Here is a 21,404-nt window from a genome sequence, read left to right on the forward strand (position 1 = left end):
AATGAGACCTTTGAGAAGCCACCGAGGTCATGCCTTCAACAATGACATCACTAACCAACATCAACTACAAAATGACACAGAGGAGAAAATAACCCATACCATATAATGATACCAATAACAACAATAGGCAGCTAGAAATGGGAAAACAGCACAGAAGGTAATTAAACTATTAAAATACAAGGAAGCAGAAGGAACAAAAACTAAAGAAAAAAGGGAAATAAAAAGATGATGTCCTGGTTTCTAGAGTAATACTTCATAGAAGACACAGTTTAGTCTAACATCAAAAGGCAGCTTTAACTCAAAAATTTGTGGATTAGTTATTTGTAACTCCAGCTAATTGCACATGGCATGCCCTGGGAATTGAGAGATAATTAAACACATTAAGTGACAACAATTGAATTCTAAGAATATACTTGATCGCCTTGAGGCCCAATTTTATCTGTTTTAATCCTGCTCAGTTATTTCCATTTAAATAATAGCTTTGCTTGCCTCTGGCTGAGCAAAGTTCAGGATTACACCACTAATTAACTAGTGGCTCTGGGATTTCTAGGTCTACACGAAGTAGTGAAGACTTAAGTTGAGCAAGTACCCTAGAAACTCTGCTATGCCACTGATTTTTACTTCTTTGGAACAGGTTTTACTTTCTTGGTTCATTTGTGGCAGGCTTTTGTATTTTCAAAGATTACATAGCACCAGTTAATGCTAGAACATGACCTTGCAGAGAAAGCTCCCTATATTATGAAAGCATCTGCAAGGTAATCTTAATTGCCTGAATTCCTACTTGGATGGACTGATTCTGAGAACTTACACACAGCCCACTTGCAAATTTTTAAGCCAAATTCTTTATGGATGTCTCTAGTGACTGCAAATTTAGACCTCTGGGAACTTAACTGCACTAATTCTGCTTTTGCAGAACGGTATGACCAAAGGCAGCCTAAGTGAAAGGGAAATGACTATTACATACAATTCATATTTTCTGATTAGAAAAAAAACCTGAACTTCATAAAGACTTGATTTGAAACTGAATACTTAAAACACCTAAAGCACTATAATTGAAAATACATTCTTAGCACATATGACACATACTGTTATTACAATGTTCAGCTTATTGTCATTTTCTTTTGACCCAATTAAACAGTCGTGAAATTAAAAAAAAAAAAAAAAAAAAAAACAAACAAAAAAAACCAAAAAAACTCCCCACTTCTATAGCAACTCTCACATCTTGCTGCACAAAGATACATATGGTACAATGCATCTTTGGGAAACTAGAGTGGAAATTTTGAAATCTACCCCTTTTAGTATTCAACAAGTGATTATTCTTCTTCCTGTAGTCATTATTCTTTTCCAAAAAGTATTAAAGGGTCTTTTTTCTGATTAAACTGAAGACAGCAAGTAACTACTTTTAAGAAAATATATTTCAATTTTTTCAGTATAAAAACCAGAGTGGAGTACTGTGTGCATCATGACATAAGAACTAAAAACTGTTTCAATACCTAAAAAACTTTTAGCTCTTGTAGCATATTTCAAGTATTTCCAACTGTCCAGCTTCAGAGTTTTTGCAGTTTCCGCACCTGGACATATTTTGTATGGCACATCACAGGTTCTCTAAAACACTTCACCATTTCACATAAAAGAAACAACATACTTATTATGCTCTCTGCAGCTAAATTGCTATGCAAGTAAATTATTTTATTTGTGCCTTCTTGAGATGATACTTTTTAACAGTGACATTTAAGTGTTCTGCATTCATCGTACAGAGCTGGAGATTTCTCAAATTTAGTCAAAATCTCTTTGACAGGTGAAATAAGCCTGCAAAAAACTACTATTTTTTAAATACTTCAATTTCATCTAGGTGAATTTTGTTGGTTTGTGAGGTTTTCCCTAAGAATATTATTGCTAGATAGTATTGATCCATTATGATTAACTGACACTGAGTAGCTAGAAAGTGTTTTAGATATTTTTAAAAGACTTTATCAACTTAATCTCTTGATAAATTGACATTTTTAAAAGAAGATACACAGTCATGAGAGCTTAATATGAGTGCTATTTTTATAAGTAAACCTGAATGAGGCAACTTAGGTTAGCAAAAAAGCATCAATTTCAAAACCTATTTCTTTATCTGAAAGTATTTTACTACCAGAAAAAAAAAATTACTTTTTTTCCCCTTTAATCCCCCAAACTTCTTTATTTAAACTGAATTTACAAAGTATTAGCTGTAAGTTTCTGAACTGCATACTTGTAAATGTGTAGTTCTCTGGGCAGCTCACAGACAGAGAGAAACACCCCTTCCTGACCATAAAAGGTCCGAGTGCATGTTCTCAAGCGGAAAATGTGTGGGATCTTATTTACAAACTTATAAATACATGCCATTCCTTTGCGCTCACAGGCACAGTTGAAAGCAAGCCAGAAAAGGAAGTACTAGCAACTTGATATGAGATTTCTATTACATTTTGTCTGGCATGGTACCACTTCAGCCTGTATTTTCATAAATGTCTAATTATTGTAGTGAATAAGGTCAGAAAATATTGCCCAAATATGAATTGTATTTTTCAGTTTGTGCTCCAAACATCTATTTCTCTTCATTCCTCGCCCAATACCTTTACACCCTCTGAAGGCAGAGACAGGAGACCTGGGGAAAAGGCTCAAGTGATCATTACTGGATCCAGCAGCAACCAAGAAATGACTCTCACAGCAAGCAGCTTTTCCCTTGGAAAGAGTTTCCTGCAGACAAGAGGCACTGGGAGCAGTGTGGCACAGGCACCATCTTCAGGGACACCAGTCCTTGCTCTTAGCACTGCCTACCAAGAACCAGGCTTGACTTAACAGGCTTATCAAAATTTCAGTAGAGCATGCATTAGGCTGTTCATGTTTGCAGAATTCATTCATTCTTCTAAATTCTATTAGGGAGAAAAAAAGCAAAACAAACAGTTCAATTGCTAGGCTCTCTCTAAATATAAAAGGCAATCTTGAAAATTATCTTGAAAATTACTCAAAATAAATTAAAAATAATTTTCCAGGGCAAATTTAAAGGTGACTTTAAATTCAACAATTTAAAATAGTGCCAATGTCATTTTCTAGAACTGCAGAATTTAAAAATACTACTAGAAAAGAAGTACCTAGTTCTTATCTCATTATCTCTGCCTGATGAGGTTAGTGAGGATTATCACTTGAGTAGGTGTTATTTATTCCATGCACAAGAAGCAGAATTTCAGAGCACAAAAGAAAACAGAGGCACACAAGTTCTCTATTAATTTGCTTTTCTAAGAATAGTTTTTATTTTGGTCCCAGTCAAAAAACCCCATTCCTAAATGCAGAATGGCAGCAAATGCTGACTCAAGAAAAAATTGCAAGATAGGTGAAGCATCTGCTATTCTGAAACATGTTTTTCTTCATGTAAGAAACCCTAGAAAATATTCTGTTTAAAGAGGAGGGGAGAGTGGAAATTAATCACTATTCACACACAAGGTAGACAAAGGTGGGGTTACCTCATGAGAGAAACCCAATAGTAAATAAAACTCAAGTCTAAAATAGGGCAAAGAACAGGGTGGGAGACCAGCAATATCAGTAATTTGCAATATCTTAATATCACCGGCTGCACAGAGGAACCTGCTTCACCCCAGCGGCAGGTTATCCTTCAAACTACAATCTAAAATAACCAGAAGAACTAAAAAAACCTCAAACCCTTAAACCTCTGCTCTTCTTAAGCAGAGGCATAATGGAGGAATAGATTCTGGCCATGAAGGTTTACAAACGAGAAAAATGTCTATGGGAAGAAAACCAAGGCCAAAACAAACAGAACACCACTTGACACCACAATCTAACACTAGGAAAGAACACTTGAGAAAGTTTACTTTCCATTTTTACAGTCACCACCTGATTTACATCATCTTTTACCCATATTAACAATTATATACATGAAGTGGAACACTGAAATATCTTTATCATGTGAAATGTATAGCTTTGACTCACTGCAGTCTCTATCACTCCCAGATCTGAGACCAACACAAAGCAATTTCTAAGCATCTTTCTTTCCCACATGCAGAGCTGCTATCTGTCCTGCTGGGACAAGACTAAACAGCTGAGGGTCATTTATTTAATGAATATTAAGAACCTGAGGCAAAAGCATGGAAAACTAGAGAAAACATTGTTACTATGTAAATCCAGGGTCTACTCATATCTCGAATACTGTTCCTCAGTATTTTTTGATACTTTAAATACCAGAAGATATATCCTTTGTGCACATTTTTGCACATACACATGTGCATATTTGCTACAGGCGAATACACAAACACTCTGCAGGAGAACAGTGTGGCAGATCCAAGGCTTGGAGCACCTACTAGATGAGGTTCCTCAATAGCTGGTCAAATCTAAAAATCATAGGCAAAACCAAAGAGCAAGACGATACTGAATAAAATGATCCAACAGTGTGCATGAAATAACCAAAATATTATATTTATCAGTTATGTGGTTAAACTTTCTCATTAAAAACCATAAACAGCAAAAGTTAAAATGTGTCAAAAATACCTTGGGCTACCAAACACCCAAATTCTGTCTGCAAATTAAAAAATTTTCTGACTCCTATAACACCATAAGGCAGAAGAATAGTCCAGGAAATCATTGCTACATTCCTTATTGGGTACTGTCAAACAAAACACATGGAGCCAACTATACCTTTAATTTGGCTTGGAGTGGCTGCTATTACCTTCTAGAACTTTTTCATGGAATTGCCTTGGCACACACATTTCATTACGAGCGCTTTCTTTCAGTGTACAGCCTTGAGATCACACCATTATACTTAACCTTATCTCTTCCTTTTGGCCTCATTACCATTTTGTGATATTCAAAATTCACATATTATTCCATAGCTTTAATTACCTTGCCTACCTTTAATAAAATTGTTTCATCTCAAATACAAAGCACTTCTTTTTGAGTATAATCAAAATATTTTTTCTTGAATTCTCCTCAGCCTAGTATTAATTATATTGGCTACCTAATATTAAGTTTTACTTCTTTAAGAATATCCCTTTTTACAAGGTAAATTGATAATTCTTAATTTTTTCTTGGTAAATAGGAGTCATTGCAGTTGTGAACTTTGCAATTTTTCTGTCCATAATTCTGTTCCATTACCTTTCTCTTTCTCAAAAATTTTAGTTCTGTTTTCAAGCCCTGGTTTCTACAGTTTCCCCGAGCTAAAAATGAAATTTAACAAATGGATGTTTAGTCACATCTCAAAAAATACTAAAACAGATCCAAAGTTGTATAAAGCTGGGCAACAGTACAGCAACTACATTCTTAACAGATGCAAATGGTAGATAAGAATCTCAAAGTAGTTAATAAAACGTTCCTTTAATTGCAGACATTATTGTAGAGCAAGAAAATTAAGTCTTTAGAAAGGAATTTTTGGGGACCAAAAGCAATTCTCTGATTTAATTTTGGTCAAAACAGTGTGCTAACCTGCAGCAAGTGATAGGGGATGTCAGTCACTGTCTCAACCCTCCAGCATGAACAGGGGCAAAGGCAAAAAACGTAACAAAACAAGCAACAAAACTCTCATCAAACGCTTAAAGAAGAGCTTTCACGTCCCCTCCAGTACCAATACAGATGGAAGGCGAGCACAGATTTTAAACCCTCTTCATCTAAAATTCTGTATTTCTTCAAAAGCCTACTCAGGTAGTAGATAAATCTAATTTTAGCTAAGATACAAGATCAGAACCTCAGCCTTGTGTTTTCAGCTGCTAACTGCTCATGCTTTTTTACTACACCTGAATGATGCCATGATACCAAGAAATGTAACCAAAGTGTTACAGCGAGAGACTGCCATTTAATGAAGTCCCTGGCAACATTTTTGCCTCAAGGCAAGTAATAAAAAGGTCTTTGTGATAATGGAAGATTTCTGCAGGTGCTTCAAGAAAGTTGTTGACACTACCTAAAGCCTAATAAACACCTACAGCTTGAAAAGTGCCTATTTAAATTGCATATGAATACAATTGTTGGAGGTGGCATCTTCATCATTAGATAACCCTCTGCAGAGAGATCAAGATAGTAAAATTCTAAAGCTAATTACGAGAAAGCTATGAAAACAGAATTATACCTAACCTCAGAAATTAACAACACAGAAATATTTTATTCTACATTTTAAAAGACAAGCAACTATCTGAAGCTATTTAGAAAGATATTTTCTGAACACAATCCCTTTGAATGAAATACTGCTTATTTGAACTGGTATTCGTAAACAGAGTTTTGAAGAAGTAGGGGAAATACTGAACCTAGACCCAATGCACCAGATACTCTATTTATAAAGAAATAAAATTTAGAAAAGCTGAATTACAGAAGGATTCTGCTCTGGAACTAAGAAATTCCAGAGCAGGAAGAATTTCAAAAACAAGGGTACTCACCTTAAAAATAAAATACAAACATAATTGTCAGAGAATGAAAACAGTTTCTTTGATCTTGTTTGCTTTTATAGAGATTCTTAAAATTGGTATAGTATTACTACTTTTACCTTGCTACTGCCACTACTTTTTAAACACAGAATTTATGGAACTGCAAAAGACAGCATCTTAGCAGCATCTCTTCCTCTACTGAAGAGAAAGCATTTATTCATATTACCTGGCTAAAAGCAATCAAGATCTTTCATGGAAAAAAAGAAAAAATTATTTACCAGATACGGCATTTTATTGGATGCCTTTCCTTTATTGATGATCTTTCTTATGATGCTTCTCTACTATTTGCTACAAAAAGTAGCAGCAACATAAACATCTTTGTCCTTGGAGCAAATAATCCCATTGTGTTTATAGGGCATTCTTTGTTATCAAGTCATCTTGAAGAGAAGGACTGATGATTCTTTGTTTTATTCAGTCTTCAGGAGATGCACCCCAAACAATTCCAGAAAGATGCAAGATCTTTCCCTCTAGCCCTTCTCTAACTGTGACAGAAAGCAGAGGCCAGCTGAACACTCAAAGCCTGATGCTGAGCATTATAACTTATTACTGCAAAAGGTGATTCCAGAGGCTCCAGAGCTGTTCACAGGCAGAAAAATTACCAAAGCTCCTCTTCCTCCTGTTTTTCCCATGCATATATAAATACACATCTAATAATTTCTGACCAAAATCTTTTTGACAGGTGCAACCTGCTGACCTTTCAAATCAAAAAGCAACCCTTTAACCACTATCTGGTTTGCACACCCTTTCCTTAGGGCTCAGTTTATTTAAAAAACTTCCAAAATGCACACATCCACACACAAACATAACAAACAAACAAAAAAAACCAACAACAACAACAACCAAAAAAAAACAAACAAAAAAAAACAAACAACAAAACAGGAAGACGAGAGGAAGGGAAGCCTTGGATACAGTTTTGTTTATCCTCAGAAACATTTCAGGCGTTATGAAATCATTCGGCAAAAAAGTGCCAGGAATAACAACAAGGAAAAAAAAGTCGCAGTGAATCTAGGAATAACAAAAAGAAAAAAAAAGAAAGTTGCAGTGAATCTATCTTGGCACCAAGGTGCCACTGAGAAGTTTGTTACATTCTCTCATCTGGCTTTAAGGATCAAGTTCCTAGTAGCAGCATAAGCACACTGCCAGAAAAGTAAATACATTGATAATTTTCAGTGATACATATGATTTTCCAAGTGCCATTAGGTTTCATTTTTTAAATGCTTTAATCTTTATTTTTAGAAGTATTACAATTTCCTCTTGTTCAAAATAATGACAATTATTGGTACAAAGCCATCCCTGAAAGCCACACTTACGGGCCACATAAAAGACAAGCAATTTGAAAGGCCACATCTAATATTTGAATTTTGGTGCATGAGAAAAACACAGGAAAATAGAGATTGCTTATGTTATGAATCCAATACTGATAAAAAGCATCAGCTACTTTATCTGTAATTCATCAGACATGCAAATACTTACATGACACTGAAAAATGTTTTAGAATTAAAAATCTGTAACAGCTGAAAAAATGCTTGTCTCTTCATCCCCTGGGATATGAACCCTCATTAACTACCTGTTTAAATCACTACCAACACCAGACACACCCTATGTTTTGAAGAAAAGCCCATCAAAAAAGAGCTGTCAGTAATGCTGAGGACAAACAAAGCCAGTATATTGCAATGTTTACTAATTGATCAATGTCTTTTCTGTTTACAGCTTCATGTCCTGTACTAGGAATCTTCCAAAAATCTTCAAAACTCCCCTTTTAAATTCCTCTACATGATGGAAAAAAAATCAGGTAACATCAATCTAGCAGTATAAAATAAGTTCCTCATGCACAACAGGATGAAAAAACTAATTAACCCCATTCAGTAATCATCAAAGAAGTGCTACTGTGCTGGAGCCCTTTTGTTCATTCTTCTATTAGAGAAAGGAAAAAAGATACTGAGAAAAACAATTTGCATGCAGTGTTATAACCACATCTCAGTTTCTTCTATTGTTAACTTTCAACACAGACTTCTTTCACATTTCTGTCTACCTCTCAACATATACCACTTCCTCACGCTTCAGCGTTGATCAACTATTCTGCCAACTGCAAAAAAGAGTATTTCTCCCTTGCCATAAAGGCAGAAGCATGGGGGCTTTTGTTACACTTTTTATCAAATTTTCATCAAGAGCACAGATATTCATATCTGTCCATTAGTATTTTACTGTAAATAGAGTGGAGATCCTGTTGTTCAGCCTACAGCTTGGATTCCTTAGCTTACTGAGTATAAAAGAGCTATAAAAAAAACCTCAAAATATGAAAGTGGGATTAGCTCTCATCTTTCAAATGCTATTTTACAGAAATAAACTTTATTACACTTTAACCACTATTAGTTGTTTTGTTTTTTTTTTCAGGTAAGACGTAACTGAAACACAGTAAATTATTTTTGTAGCTAGACAGACACTGAAAACATAGCAAACATGAACACAGTTGCTGAACTTTATTTCACATTTAATGGACATAATCAAAAATCTGAAAAACAAGTCATCAAGATGTTTCACTTTTCCACGTTTTGAATTAATGACAAGGTCTTGAACTTGCAAATGTGCATGTCGTAATATTTTCATTCTAACTAGGCCAAATCACTTTCCAGCTTCATTGGAGCTCCTCATACAAGGTCAAGCCTTTTGGTAGATCTTAGGGAACAACTCCGCAATATATCTCTGCATCTTTTACATCTATCCAATCTAAAGTACTGTCAGTTGGGAGGTTCAGGGATTAGGGTTAGTCAGCTGGTAACATGCTATTTGTAAAAAGGTATACATACTAAGTATGCCTAATAAATTGCTAGTAGATACAATACCATGCTTTATAGTAATTAGCAAGTTTAGAACTGCTTTTATGTTAAGGACTTGACTAAAACAGAGACAAATTAATCTTTCTGTTAACAGTTCATCGTTATTTATGCTACAAGATATCCTTTACAGTAGACTTTGAGCTTCAAAGTAATGAATATTCAGCAAAACAATGGAAAGGAACAACGTGACTGAGAAAAACAGGGTACCTCTGAAAATAATTATATTTTAATTGACTCTGAAGTCTTGAATCAGCCAAGGGAATGAAGCTGAAGTAACAATAAAAAAATTGTTTTAATACATTAGTTATTAATAAATAAGTGATCATGCACTTAAAAAAGTCAAAACAAAACAAAACCAAAAAAAAAACCAACAAAAAAAAACCCTCCTACATATTCCAGAGTTGTTTTTGAAGATCCTAAAGTAGGGCTTGGGAATCAGGACTCAGAAATCAATAGTTCCTATATTCTGTATTCAGTAGCAACATCTGGGTACACAAAAATTCCAAAACCAGATGGTGTGAACCCTCTGCAGCTACACATTATCCCTCTGTGGAGCAGATAGCTCAGTGTGCAGCCTGGATGTGGCCAATGATACACATGTTCAACAGCCATTTTTGCCTGGAATTAAATTATTTTAAGAACAGTTGACATGCAGAAGAACAGAGAAGATGCCATTCTTCCCAAACCCAAGAAAATGAAAATAACATGTAAATATTGTCGTGTTATCTAGCATTAGTTGATCTCCATATATACATAAAAGACTACTATTTAAACTCCACACAATTTATTACATGTTTTAGGACCTGTTAACATACTGATAAAGCCCACCCTGAATTCAGTCAAAATAATTTTAGCTCCAGTATTTATCATTGCTTACCCAAGTCAACTTAAAACAAGAGATTCTCAGATTCCTGCTTTCTGAAAAACTACAGAAAACACATTCTCATCTGAAATGTGAATACTGAATGCAATGTTACCAAGCACTTCCTAAAACTGAAAAAAACTGAATAGGTCACCCTAGCCCAAGAACAAACCTCAAGAAACAGAATGACAACAAAAATATATTAAGCATCCACATACATAAAAATGTCAGAATACAACACACACAAGTGCACATAACCATAAATTTGAATAATTAACGACCATCTACTGAGCAACTGCTACTAGAAAGAAACATTGGGCTGTTAAGACTTTCCCTAAGAAAGCTAAGCCTGCCTTCTATAGTGAAATATTTTACGGTGTTTCAGGTAATCAGAATTATTAACACATTTGGATTTTTTTTTCCCATAATGAGCAAGAGAAATCAACCTTATTTAAGGGCATTGGTCCAACCTGCAAACAGTATTTTTAATAATAGATCCCCAAATTTAAAGAGAAGCTAAAAATCCCATAAAAACCAATGGTCAGTGTTAGAAATTATGTGCTAGCATTATATCTTTCTCCAATGTGAAAGACTAACTGGGTTCAAATTTTGGTAATGTAACTATATTATAAACAAGAACAATTTGGAAACATTTCACTACTACTTCATTGGGAATTACTATTACAGGGACCTCCACAAACATCTTGACAAATGAGGCCAGAGTTTTGTAAGATTCTTGCTGATAAGGCAGGCACATGCTTTAGAAACATGCTAATCTTTCTACTTGATAACTATACAAAACCATCATCTTTTTCCCCACAAGCATTAGGAAAACTTTGCATATCAGGTAGGTATTTAAGCAGCAGAGCTCTCTTTACTGTCATACTCTGCTGAGATGTGGCATTCTTGAGGTGTTAGGCAATATCAAAGACAATCTCAGTGGTGTCTCGTCAAATAAAATTATTTAACTCATACTATGCCAGTACTGTTTGGACTCAGCCCGGGACACCCACTTCCCTACACACATACCAGTTCTTGCAGGGACTGAGAACAAGTATAGAATAAAGATTCCCAAGGCAGAAACAAACAAACACAAACAAACAAAAATATACCATGAAAAAAAAGCAGTTCTCAGCATCTAATACCTATCTTTATAAGGGCTCTTAGGTAGATAGGTAAAGACTGCTGAAAGACTCAGCTGTCACAAATTCAATAAATTCAATCTCCATTTCAAAAGGAATAACTACAAGGCTACATTAGCACTACCAACAAGTACTTTGTGACTTCCCATAACAGCAAACTTTAACATATAACTGTGAAAAATATAGTGCGTGCTTAGCAGAAATTTTTAGAGTATTCCAAGTTTCAGACTCCAGTCTGCCTGTAAATACACAGCGCACCTTGGACCTGGGATTTTTGAATGACACAAAGAAAGCAAGGCCATCAAGAATCCTTTGCCATATTTTAAAACAGTAGTCAAGGTCATATCCAAAAATTTAATCTCCTTTTATAGAGATAATGTGTTTTGGAGCCTTTATTTGTTAGCTGTCAATTAAGAGGTTTTAGCTCCCTTTCAGATCCACTATATCTTCACAAGCAACATAAATGTTGGTAGATATGAGCCTCCCTGTGTAACAAGAGATCAACTAAGTAGTAAGACATGGATGTGTTGCAATATGAAGATATACCACTTCCCCAAAATTTCTGAAACACAAATTACTAATAATATACATACAAGCCTTTTATACTTGACACTGATGCCACATTCATTCAAATCCCTTTCTGAAGGACTTCTGCAAATGCTGCATAATCACACATATACACTTCCCATGTAACAAGTGTTAGTTTCACAGGCACATTATCAAACATCTTAGAGATACAGCAACAATTTATGATGTACATACAAATAGAGAGCTTCACCCATGTACAGTTAATTACTACCAACTCCAGGTGAGCAAAGTTACTTTCTTTCTGAAACTATCTCCATATTTAATGCATGAAGAGTTATGAAAGGTAACTGAAGTTGCTTTGGTAGTAGAAGAGCAAGCACATCTCTTGAGAAGGGAAGCACCCCACACTAGCTAACACCAATACCCCTTCCCCAAATGTGTGAAAATTATCCATCCTTAGGCTTATATTTGCATCAAAGCATATAAATGATCCACAGAATGCATCTTAATATGCATAAGTCTTAGTTATCATATTTCTCACTCCTCTCCAACAAGTGATGAAGTGAGTTGGAAGGGCCTTGAGAGGTGACAAACCATAGATACGATGTCCAGTGCTTCAACGAAATACAACACACATTTCTGTGACTAACACAGCTTAGCCCAGATCACAGTCACTCTGATCTTTGCAAACCTATTTATACTGACAGAGCAGAGAGCCAAAACCGTTGCTTTGCAATTAGTTCAGGCATGTTGGAATCCAGAAGCAAAACTCTTTCAGTTGATTTCCCTGGGGATACTACAAACTTCCACTGTGGCTTCAGAGTGTAACCAGGAAGATCAAGAAAGGCTCCTAATTCACCTAGAAAAATAACATACCATATTACTGAATTGTTCTCCCTCATCTTGGCTTTACTCTGACTGCACTGAAATGTTTGAAAACACTTTTTTTCTGAAAATTTGTCATCTGTAGTGTCAAAGGGACTCCTGGCAGAGAAAGAAAAACTTGTTGAGGGCAAAATTCAGTCAAGATGACTGTAAAAACCTAATCCACACCTTTGAATTTGGACCGAATATCCATCACTTAAACATCTTGTAAATGACCCAATTTGTTTGCATGTAGCTTTTCATGACTTTTCCATAAAGAACTTATTACATCCATTCCTTTTATTTTGTTTCAGAGCATTTGAATGAGCCCCAGAACCACAAGCAAGTGAAACAGATTCTCTGCAGATGGAAGTGGCCTCACATAATTCTCCACTACCAGTGAAATAGTCAGAACAACACCTTCAGTTTGTAAATGCCATACCTTCACACACAGCAAAAGAATTTCCTGTGCCATAAGCCTTTCTTAATGTTTAACTGCCGCATAAAATAAGTGCTGATTTCCTTGTCAAAGAAAGAAGGAACTTGGAGCTCCTAGGACTAATGCCTTGGATTGTTTGGAACAAGGGTGAACACAGTGGGATGGTTACATAGAGAACTACACTGGGGGAGAAGAAGTAATAAAATAGAAAATAATAACAGTCAAACAGATATTTTAGCTGCTATCATATAATAGCTCATCCAATGAAGCTCCCTAGATAAGTAAAAGACTGGACAACTGATTTTTGTGAAAAAGCTATAACTAAAGATAACAATTGAAACAAGCGATGTTGTGCATTACTTCAGAAATTAGTATCTCTTCCAGCAAAGTCACTTTCCTACTTCATGCGCTTTTAAACAAAAAATGCTGAAAAAAAGGCATAGAGAAATTAGGAGCTACAGATTGACAGGTAAGCTGCATCTCTGAAATAATTTTTCCAGTGTAAACTAATCTTCAAACATGAAACTCCCAGGTATTTTACATGCACAGAAACTTAGAACTTTGCTGATATGTGCCAAACTGAATAATGATTTAAAGATGTAGAATATTAAAAGCTACGTTCTTTGTTTTTGCTGAGACAGATGGATTAAGGTTTCAAGAAAAGCCACATAAGAGTGATAAGGGATCCAGCACTCAAAATGATCACTGGCTATGCCAGACATTTGCTGAAACTAGGGAGACCTCCCCTGCTTCCCTTTAGTAGTACCATAGTATCAAAGGGAACATATTAGGATAGGTACCCAACCAACAGCACTGTTCATCTAGAAAACCAAACCCTGAAAAACTAAAACCAAAGATTTTTAATTCCAGCCACAATGCTGCCAAGGTGCATGACCGAAGGAAAGCCCCAGCCTGCCTGCCTTTACCAACCTTTATTCAGGATCAGTGATGACCTCCACTTCATGTGGAGGAATCAGCACAACACTGATAAAACTGAGCCATGCCTTCACCCTGTTTTAATGCAGTTAATAACCAGTTTAAAGTAATTCAAGCAGAAATTTCAGTGTTTTGGGCTTTCAGGGATGTAGGAACAGAGGTGACCTTCAGCCGAGAAAAAGGCTTAAAACATCTCCTTAAAACATCCATGTTTATAATGATACCCTGAATGAATTTACCACAAAATGGCAAGTTTAATGAATAATTTATGAGGCTTAATTCACTAAAAGGCACATTGCTGCAGAAAGAAAAGGTGTTACTGATTATTCCCTTGCAACTCTCATTCACAGAAGTATAAAAGGATTCCACTTCATGGGAAATAACCTTTGAAAATTTTCTTATTTCATTTCTCTTTCTGCCTGGATTGGATTAAAGGGAGGTTAATTAATATCTTCCTTCCCCAGATCAAAATACCTACATATAAAAATGGCGGAAAGAACATAAAATTCCAAAAACAAAAGCAGCAACCATCACTGTGAAGATCCTCACTGCAAAGTTAACCTCCATAGTCTAAAATTAGCCCACAAGAATGAGAATATCCACATAGTGAAAGAACTCAGTGGCTCAAAGAGACTTCACTACACATCTGAGGAGTTCTTTTAACTTTAGCTGCAGCCAGCTCACATGAGGGTCTGGTCAGCAAGGGTGAAAGCACATTGCCATGGCTTGGGGGTGGCAGACACTCACAGGACTTGTGAGTTCCACAGTGGCAAGAAGCCAAGCAGGCTCCAAGCCCAGAGCAAGCACAAGGTCGTGCCTACACAAGGTTAATGCCAAAGTCCAAAACTGAGGGCATGCTCAACAGAGATGGAATAGTTGGAAGAGAACTAATTAAGCTCAGAAAAAAAAAGAACTTGCAAACCTTAATGCAGAAGGTTTGTAGGAGATCAAGGAATTAGCTGGGCTTTCTCCTTTGCTTATACTATTTTAATAGTTTTTATACTCTGTGTATGTAAGACTTTCTCCCAGAGCATCCAGAGTCCTGCCTTTTGTCACCCAGCCAACCTACTGCTGTGGAAACTGATTAAGTTAGGGAAATGTAGTGAGTTATTATACACATTCTTTGTAAAGATGAGGTACCTTCACACATAAGAAGACTGCTTAGTATGGAAAGAATCATGAAATTAAATACAAATAGCTCAGTGTAGCAATGAAGATTTATTTGAAAAATCTCGCTAGAACGATGTCAAGAAGAGGTGATCAGTAAGGCTACAGTGTCTATGGACAGTGCCAGAAACAAATTTTCCAGGCATTGTCACATTAAAATACCATCCTACAGTCTAAGAAAGCCCCTTCAAAACACCAATTTGTATTTTAGCTTCACAATAACACATTATGAATTTTCACTTACCTACTTGAATAAAAGCATTTCACATTCAAACACAAGCTGAAAAACTTGTCCCCAAAAGGGAATGACAGGGCTGAGTAAGTTTTAAAATGCAATTAATTTCCCAGAAACTCTGAAACAACAAAGCACCCATACAGACACTTAAGTGCTACCAAAATAACTATGTTTCTATGTGTAAGCTTTATTCCCTTTCTGTTCCAGTAACTTTTTCTACATCACACGGATTTCTGCTGAAAGGCTACATCTGTACAGGCCAATTCTTAAGGCATACACACCAAGAAGTGCATTTCCCACGGCATACACTTTCTGACTAAGAAGCAAAGGCACGGCTCTCTGGTAAAGCCAAGAGCTATCTATAAAGCAATTGAAGAGGCTCATTTCCTGATAAGGGAAGTAGGCTTGCTCAGTACATGCTTTTTCTAGTAGTCAGGAACTGCTAGACATAGCAAAAACCAAAAGCAGCAACCACCCAACAGAGACAGAAACCCCCAAAACCACTGTGATAATGCACAACGACTGCTGTAGGATGTAAACAGTACTTTGCTATTACATGTTGACTATGTAATAATTGAGACTCAAAGGGTTTGAATAAAGTTGTAAGATATAAAAGACATTATGTTTATGTGAATACAAAGTTCAAAGTAAGTTCTTTGGAAATATTGCTGTCACTGACTCAAGGTATGCCTCATGTTTCCTCTCCATTATAAAACTCTGACCAACAGACAAACTAAAAACCCCCCAACTAACATGACAAAGCTTTGAAGTCCAACCTGTGAACTTAATAAGAACTAGTTAATGCAAAAATAAAAATTCCATTCAAGATTCCATTTTACACTAAATTCCATTCCATCCTAAAAAAGACCTGTACAGGTTGGAATGACTACATATTTGGGACAAGGAGTAAAAGGTCTGTGTTTTAAAACCCTCATTTTACCTAACAGAAGAAACTGAGAGAAGCAACAGGACTAAGGAGAAGTTCCAAGCATCACTCTGCTGAATAGCAAATAATATGCCAGAAGTCAACTACAAACACAAAAAATCCCCCAGTTTTAAAAACTTTATTCGTTTGTAATTTATTGTAGTGGAGAACAGCTTCTCTAATTTGCCAAAATCTTCTACTTAAAGTCAAAAGAGGATGTGCTGTAACATATTACTTTCCAGGAAAACAGCTTTAAAACATTTCAAAACAAGCCTTGGACCAGGAAGAAGTAGATTTAACTTGAGAAAAACTGCATTACTGTCAAATTTCCCTTTAGATGACACAGCTTATCTACTATACTTCCTAAGTATAACAGATAAACTAAGACAATTTCTGCTACCCAGCAGTAGTCAACAGGCTGAGCTGGCACTCTTCAATTCAACATGAGCCAGTGGAAGTGGCATCACACCACAATAAAGTATTTTCAGTTATAAGAGATAACTTTGCAGTCAAATGATTGCTTTCAAGCAAAAACACTGTCATTCCATCTGTAAGGATTCAACGTGTTGCATCACTTGGATATCTACACATTTTTCTTATGTTCAGCCCAAGTTAAAGGAATTTAATCAGAAACTCCTTGTTGCTATGCTGTCCCCCTCTCTGAATTAACTGGGAGCTCTCTTTGGAGATACACAAGTTAGGCAATCCTTTATGTGGTTCAGAGTAGGTGTGGCAGGCCACACACACATCGAGGTGATGAGAGAATCCTCCTCTGCACTTCAGCTGCTCACTCAAGTTTCCGCTACCTCCACCAACTTTTCTCAGGGATGGCCTGAAATATGCAAGTACCATATTCTGTCTCAAGGACACTTTTGGGTTTGTTTTTTTTAAGCTACATAAATCTTTCCCATTTCAGAAGATTTAAGAAATAGATTATGAAGTGTTCAGTTAGTGAAACTTATTACTAGGGGTTTCCATTCATGTGGACAAAGAAGAAAACCAATCTAATTCCTTTTGAGATCTGTGAAAAGACAGATCATGACTGACATTACCTGTGCTGCAGAAATCAAGTAAGTGCTTCAGTTTTCTAAGATGTACTTCAGCAACTCTGTTTACTACATCATTCATACTTGAAACTGACCACAGGAAAATCAGTTTTTTTTAGTTGGTCCTGGGGAGTTTCTAACTTTCAGATTCTTGGCCTTCTGAAGTCATTCAGTACCACACTTGAAATGTACACACCACATAAGCTGTACACACACCATTGCTTATGGCATCCAACAGTAGTTTTTACATTATGTTCTATAGATACACTCACATTTCTCGTAAGAAATGTAATAGGTGATAGCTTAGCAAAATTACATTTAAAAATATTGCATCTTCTTCTATGACAGCCAAGAAAACAGATTCTCCTGCCATCTCATCAAACGCAGATTAAGCTAATAACATCACATAAGCAGGTGCCCTCAAGACTACCAGAGTTAAGTCACTAGAATTAAGTAATTTACAGTTCTCAGCATACCAAGAGCTCCCTCAGACATTTCTGAAACTATAGAAACATCATGAAGATACTATGTCAAAACCAGCAGTCAAAAGTAGATAGAAATAAAGTAAGAAAGTGGAAGCAAACCATCCAATTAAAGTCAATGTACAAGAATTCAGTTTTGTGATTTAAAAGAAACTGAGCATTCAATTTTTCTTGACTCTTTGCTTCAATATGGAAAAATGGTAGTAAATACATCAAAGAGCCATAAGAAAAGTGATAAAGCCACGTAAGTATGAAAAAGCCTTCCAAAGCATAATCTGACACAGAACTGTAGAAATGAAATCCACCCAGATAAATGGGAGCCCTCACTGCATGCACCATTTACTACTACTTTACTTTCCAGAAAACTGTTGCATAAACTTCTTTGATCCTGCAGATGATTATTTACTCAGTGGAATGAAATAAAAACATTAACGATAAATGGGATTTTTTTCACAGAAATCACATAAAACCCCTTACTGTCACACAGAATTACAAATAAAACCTATTCTTAAAGAAAATCTCATGGTAACAGAGGGCAGGCAAATAAAAACATGGAGGTAGTTTTTAAAGTGGTTCCAAATGGAGCTACATTGGCCCCACAACAACCAACACAAAATTTCCACAAGTACCAGCAAAACACTGTGTTCTAAAACATTTAATTTATAATTGCAAAAAAATATTTATACTAAGAAATTGCCACCTAAAATAATATTCACTGTGCAGCAAAGATAACAGCTTCTTATGCAATTAGCAAATAAATTGAGTCAAATTTTAATTTTGAAGTTAATATAATGCAGTTATTAAATAAGTAAATATTAGTTAATCCTTAAGCACATGCTTACCCTTTGAAACACAAGTAGTCCCACTGAATTAATAACTGGTCACAGGCATCTTCAGCACCACCTTGGAGCAAGAGCTATAGCACCCATGTGTGCAGCTGAGTAACACTGTAATCCATTCTACTGCAAAATTTCTTGGCGACTTAGCAGTTTTACAAGTTGAGGACAGAATTTTTATTTGTAGACTGCATTAGTAAAAAATCTCCCTCTCTTCTTACCAGCGATTATTTGGCACATGAACAGCAATATCTCATTCTCATACTCCAGGGAGTTTTAACCTGCCTCTAGCTAAAAGCTATACAATCTTCAGATTGCAGCAGAGTGTAAAAATCACTCTAATTAAATCAAGTAAGAACTGGTTTGACTAGTGTTACTGATGCCCCAAATAATTAAAATAAGTTAAGAAAAGTGAGAGGTTGGTACTTAGCTATACTTAAACTTGTGCTAATTTTTAAGTAAGTTTTGCAATTGAACAACTATAAAGCAAACTAAACAACTAAAGCAAACTAATATAACAACTATAAAGCAAACTAAGCTACAAGAGGAACCCAGACTGTTCTGAGTATAAACTACCAAATAAAACAGTTCCAGGGCACTTTTTTTTAAATAAAATTTTGCATTTGTTCTAAGATGCAGAGACTGTATCTTAGAGCATGCCAAATGCCATTGCAAACCAGTTGAAGCCTGACCTAAGGCAGCTGCATTTCCAATATATGTGAACAGAATCTAGTTGGCACTGTCACATATGCTTATACCTATTTACACTAGTTTTGCTTCCATGCTGTATGATCTACCTTTTACACTGTTGTGCTCCCATTGTTGCACCCTGGAGGCCTTTCAGGGCCCAGCTGTGCTACCCTGGAACAAAACCTTTTAGAGGAGCCTGACAGCATAGCAGGTTTCTTTCCAGTCCTGACAAAGTTAAAGCAAAGGAATGACAATACTCTGCTTGTTGATAAGCTCCATGTGCACACCATGCAAAGGGAAGGCAACACAACAACACGAGAGATCAAAATATAATTGCCAAGCCCACAAACGTGTGCCCTAAAGCCTCTACACACCAGGTAGAATGGGAAGGGGTGGAAAGTGAGTGATTTCTCACACAGAGCAGATAATTTCCTGTACTGTGCACAAAGTCTGATTGGTTTCCTGTCAGAATAGCCGGGTTCTCTAAGTCTTTTGATCACTTTCCTCTGGGCCTTCACAGTTGCTCTGATTAGAGATTGATCCCATGCTGCTCTTTGATCAGCAGCTCCGGCAGTCTGCAGGTGCCATATATCATCACATTAACAGGCCACAGCAGTATTAATCTCCCCCGTTTAAATTTGTTAGTGCACTACATGTTCTACCCATTCACAGAGGTCTCTGAAACTTTGCTTTCTATTAGAACATATGACGTAGAATACTTTTATCTGGAGAGTCCTAAGTTCAAAGTTGAGGGAATTGAATTAGCCTCGAATCTACATTTCTGCTTTATTTCATTACAAGTCAGAGAATTTGAGAGCTCCCAGCTTGGCCTTTTGTGTTGGTTTGTGCCCAGGGAGAAAGCTTGTTCTAGCTGACAGGCTAAGTACTAAATTTTTCAAACACAGCCCCCCACCCCCTACAAGGGTTTCCACAAATGTATGCTAACAGCCTTAATTTTAGATATTCTACAGTAAGTGTGGTTTCATGCAGTATATAATGTTACAGTTTGTAAAGCATTCTTTAAAATGACTTCATAATAGCAGATCAAGAGGTAAGGCGCTTAAAAATCTGAATAATGTAAATCATATGGAGTTCAGAGGCTAAGCAAATTACACACCCCGAAGCTGCCCTTGCTGTATGAAAGGAGTCTTTCTCCAGCTCTGCTCAGCCCCAGCCCAGGGGAACTTGCATTTGAGAGTTTTCTAAACATTTCAGGTACACTTGAAAGTTGAAAGTAATTCTCATTTCCTACGCAGGATTAGCTCGTTTCCAGCCCATACAAAATACCACTCATTCACGCACTAACACAAAAACCCACACCCCCCCCCCCCCCCCCCCGAGAGCAAAGCATTTAGGGTACAAAGTTTCGCGGGTTGGGTTTAGGTTGTTGTTTTTCAGTTTGTTTGGGGTTTTTTATTTTTAATCAGGGCGAGGCTGTAGACAGGAAGGGGACACATTTTGCACCTCAAGTACCGCAGAAGAGGGAGCCGCGGGACTCCCCGCGCCGCCGCCGAACCGCTGCCCTTTTACCCGGAGCCGGCGGGCAGAGCCGCGCTGCCCTCGAGCCCACCAGCCCGGGGCCGCGCTCCCACCCCGCGGCGGGAGGGGGAGAGGAGGGGAGCCGAGAGGAGAGGAGCCGAGGGGAGAGGAGAGGAGCCGAGGGGAGAGGAGAGGAGCCGAGGGGAGAGGAGAGGAGCCGAGGGGAGAGGAGAGCTCCCCTCCGCGCCGGTCGGGCGCCCGCCCCCGCCCTGCCCCGGGCTGCGCAGCGGCGCACGCTGCGGCTCCTTACCGTTCTGCTCCTTGGCGCCGGAGAAGACGAACTTGCTGCTGAGATCAGACTCGGCGACGGCCCCCTGCCTCCGGCCGGCCAGGGCAGATGTCAGCAGGAGCAGCCCGAGGAAGAGCATTGGGCCGGCGGGGCGAGGGGCTCCGGCACAGCAGGCACTGGCGGCGCGGCACCGAGGCCCGGGCG

General features: G+C 37.2%; 1 protein-coding gene across 1 annotated transcript in view; it reads right to left on the reverse strand.

Annotated features, from left to right (window-relative positions):
* PDGFC (platelet derived growth factor C) overlaps positions 1-21,339 on the reverse strand; it is a 122,145-nt gene extending 100,806 nt beyond the window's left edge. The window contains exon 1 of the mRNA XM_062493718.1: positions 21,222-21,339. Coding sequence (XP_062349702.1) covers positions 21,222-21,339 — 118 coding nt within the window. The remainder of the gene's footprint in view (positions 1-21,221) is intronic.
* Positions 21,340-21,404: the final 65 nt, after the last annotated feature.

The sequence above is a fragment of the Cinclus cinclus genome, chromosome 5, assembly GCF_963662255.1.
Source record: "Cinclus cinclus chromosome 5, bCinCin1.1, whole genome shotgun sequence".
Taxonomy (NCBI): domain Eukaryota; kingdom Metazoa; phylum Chordata; class Aves; order Passeriformes; family Cinclidae; genus Cinclus; species Cinclus cinclus.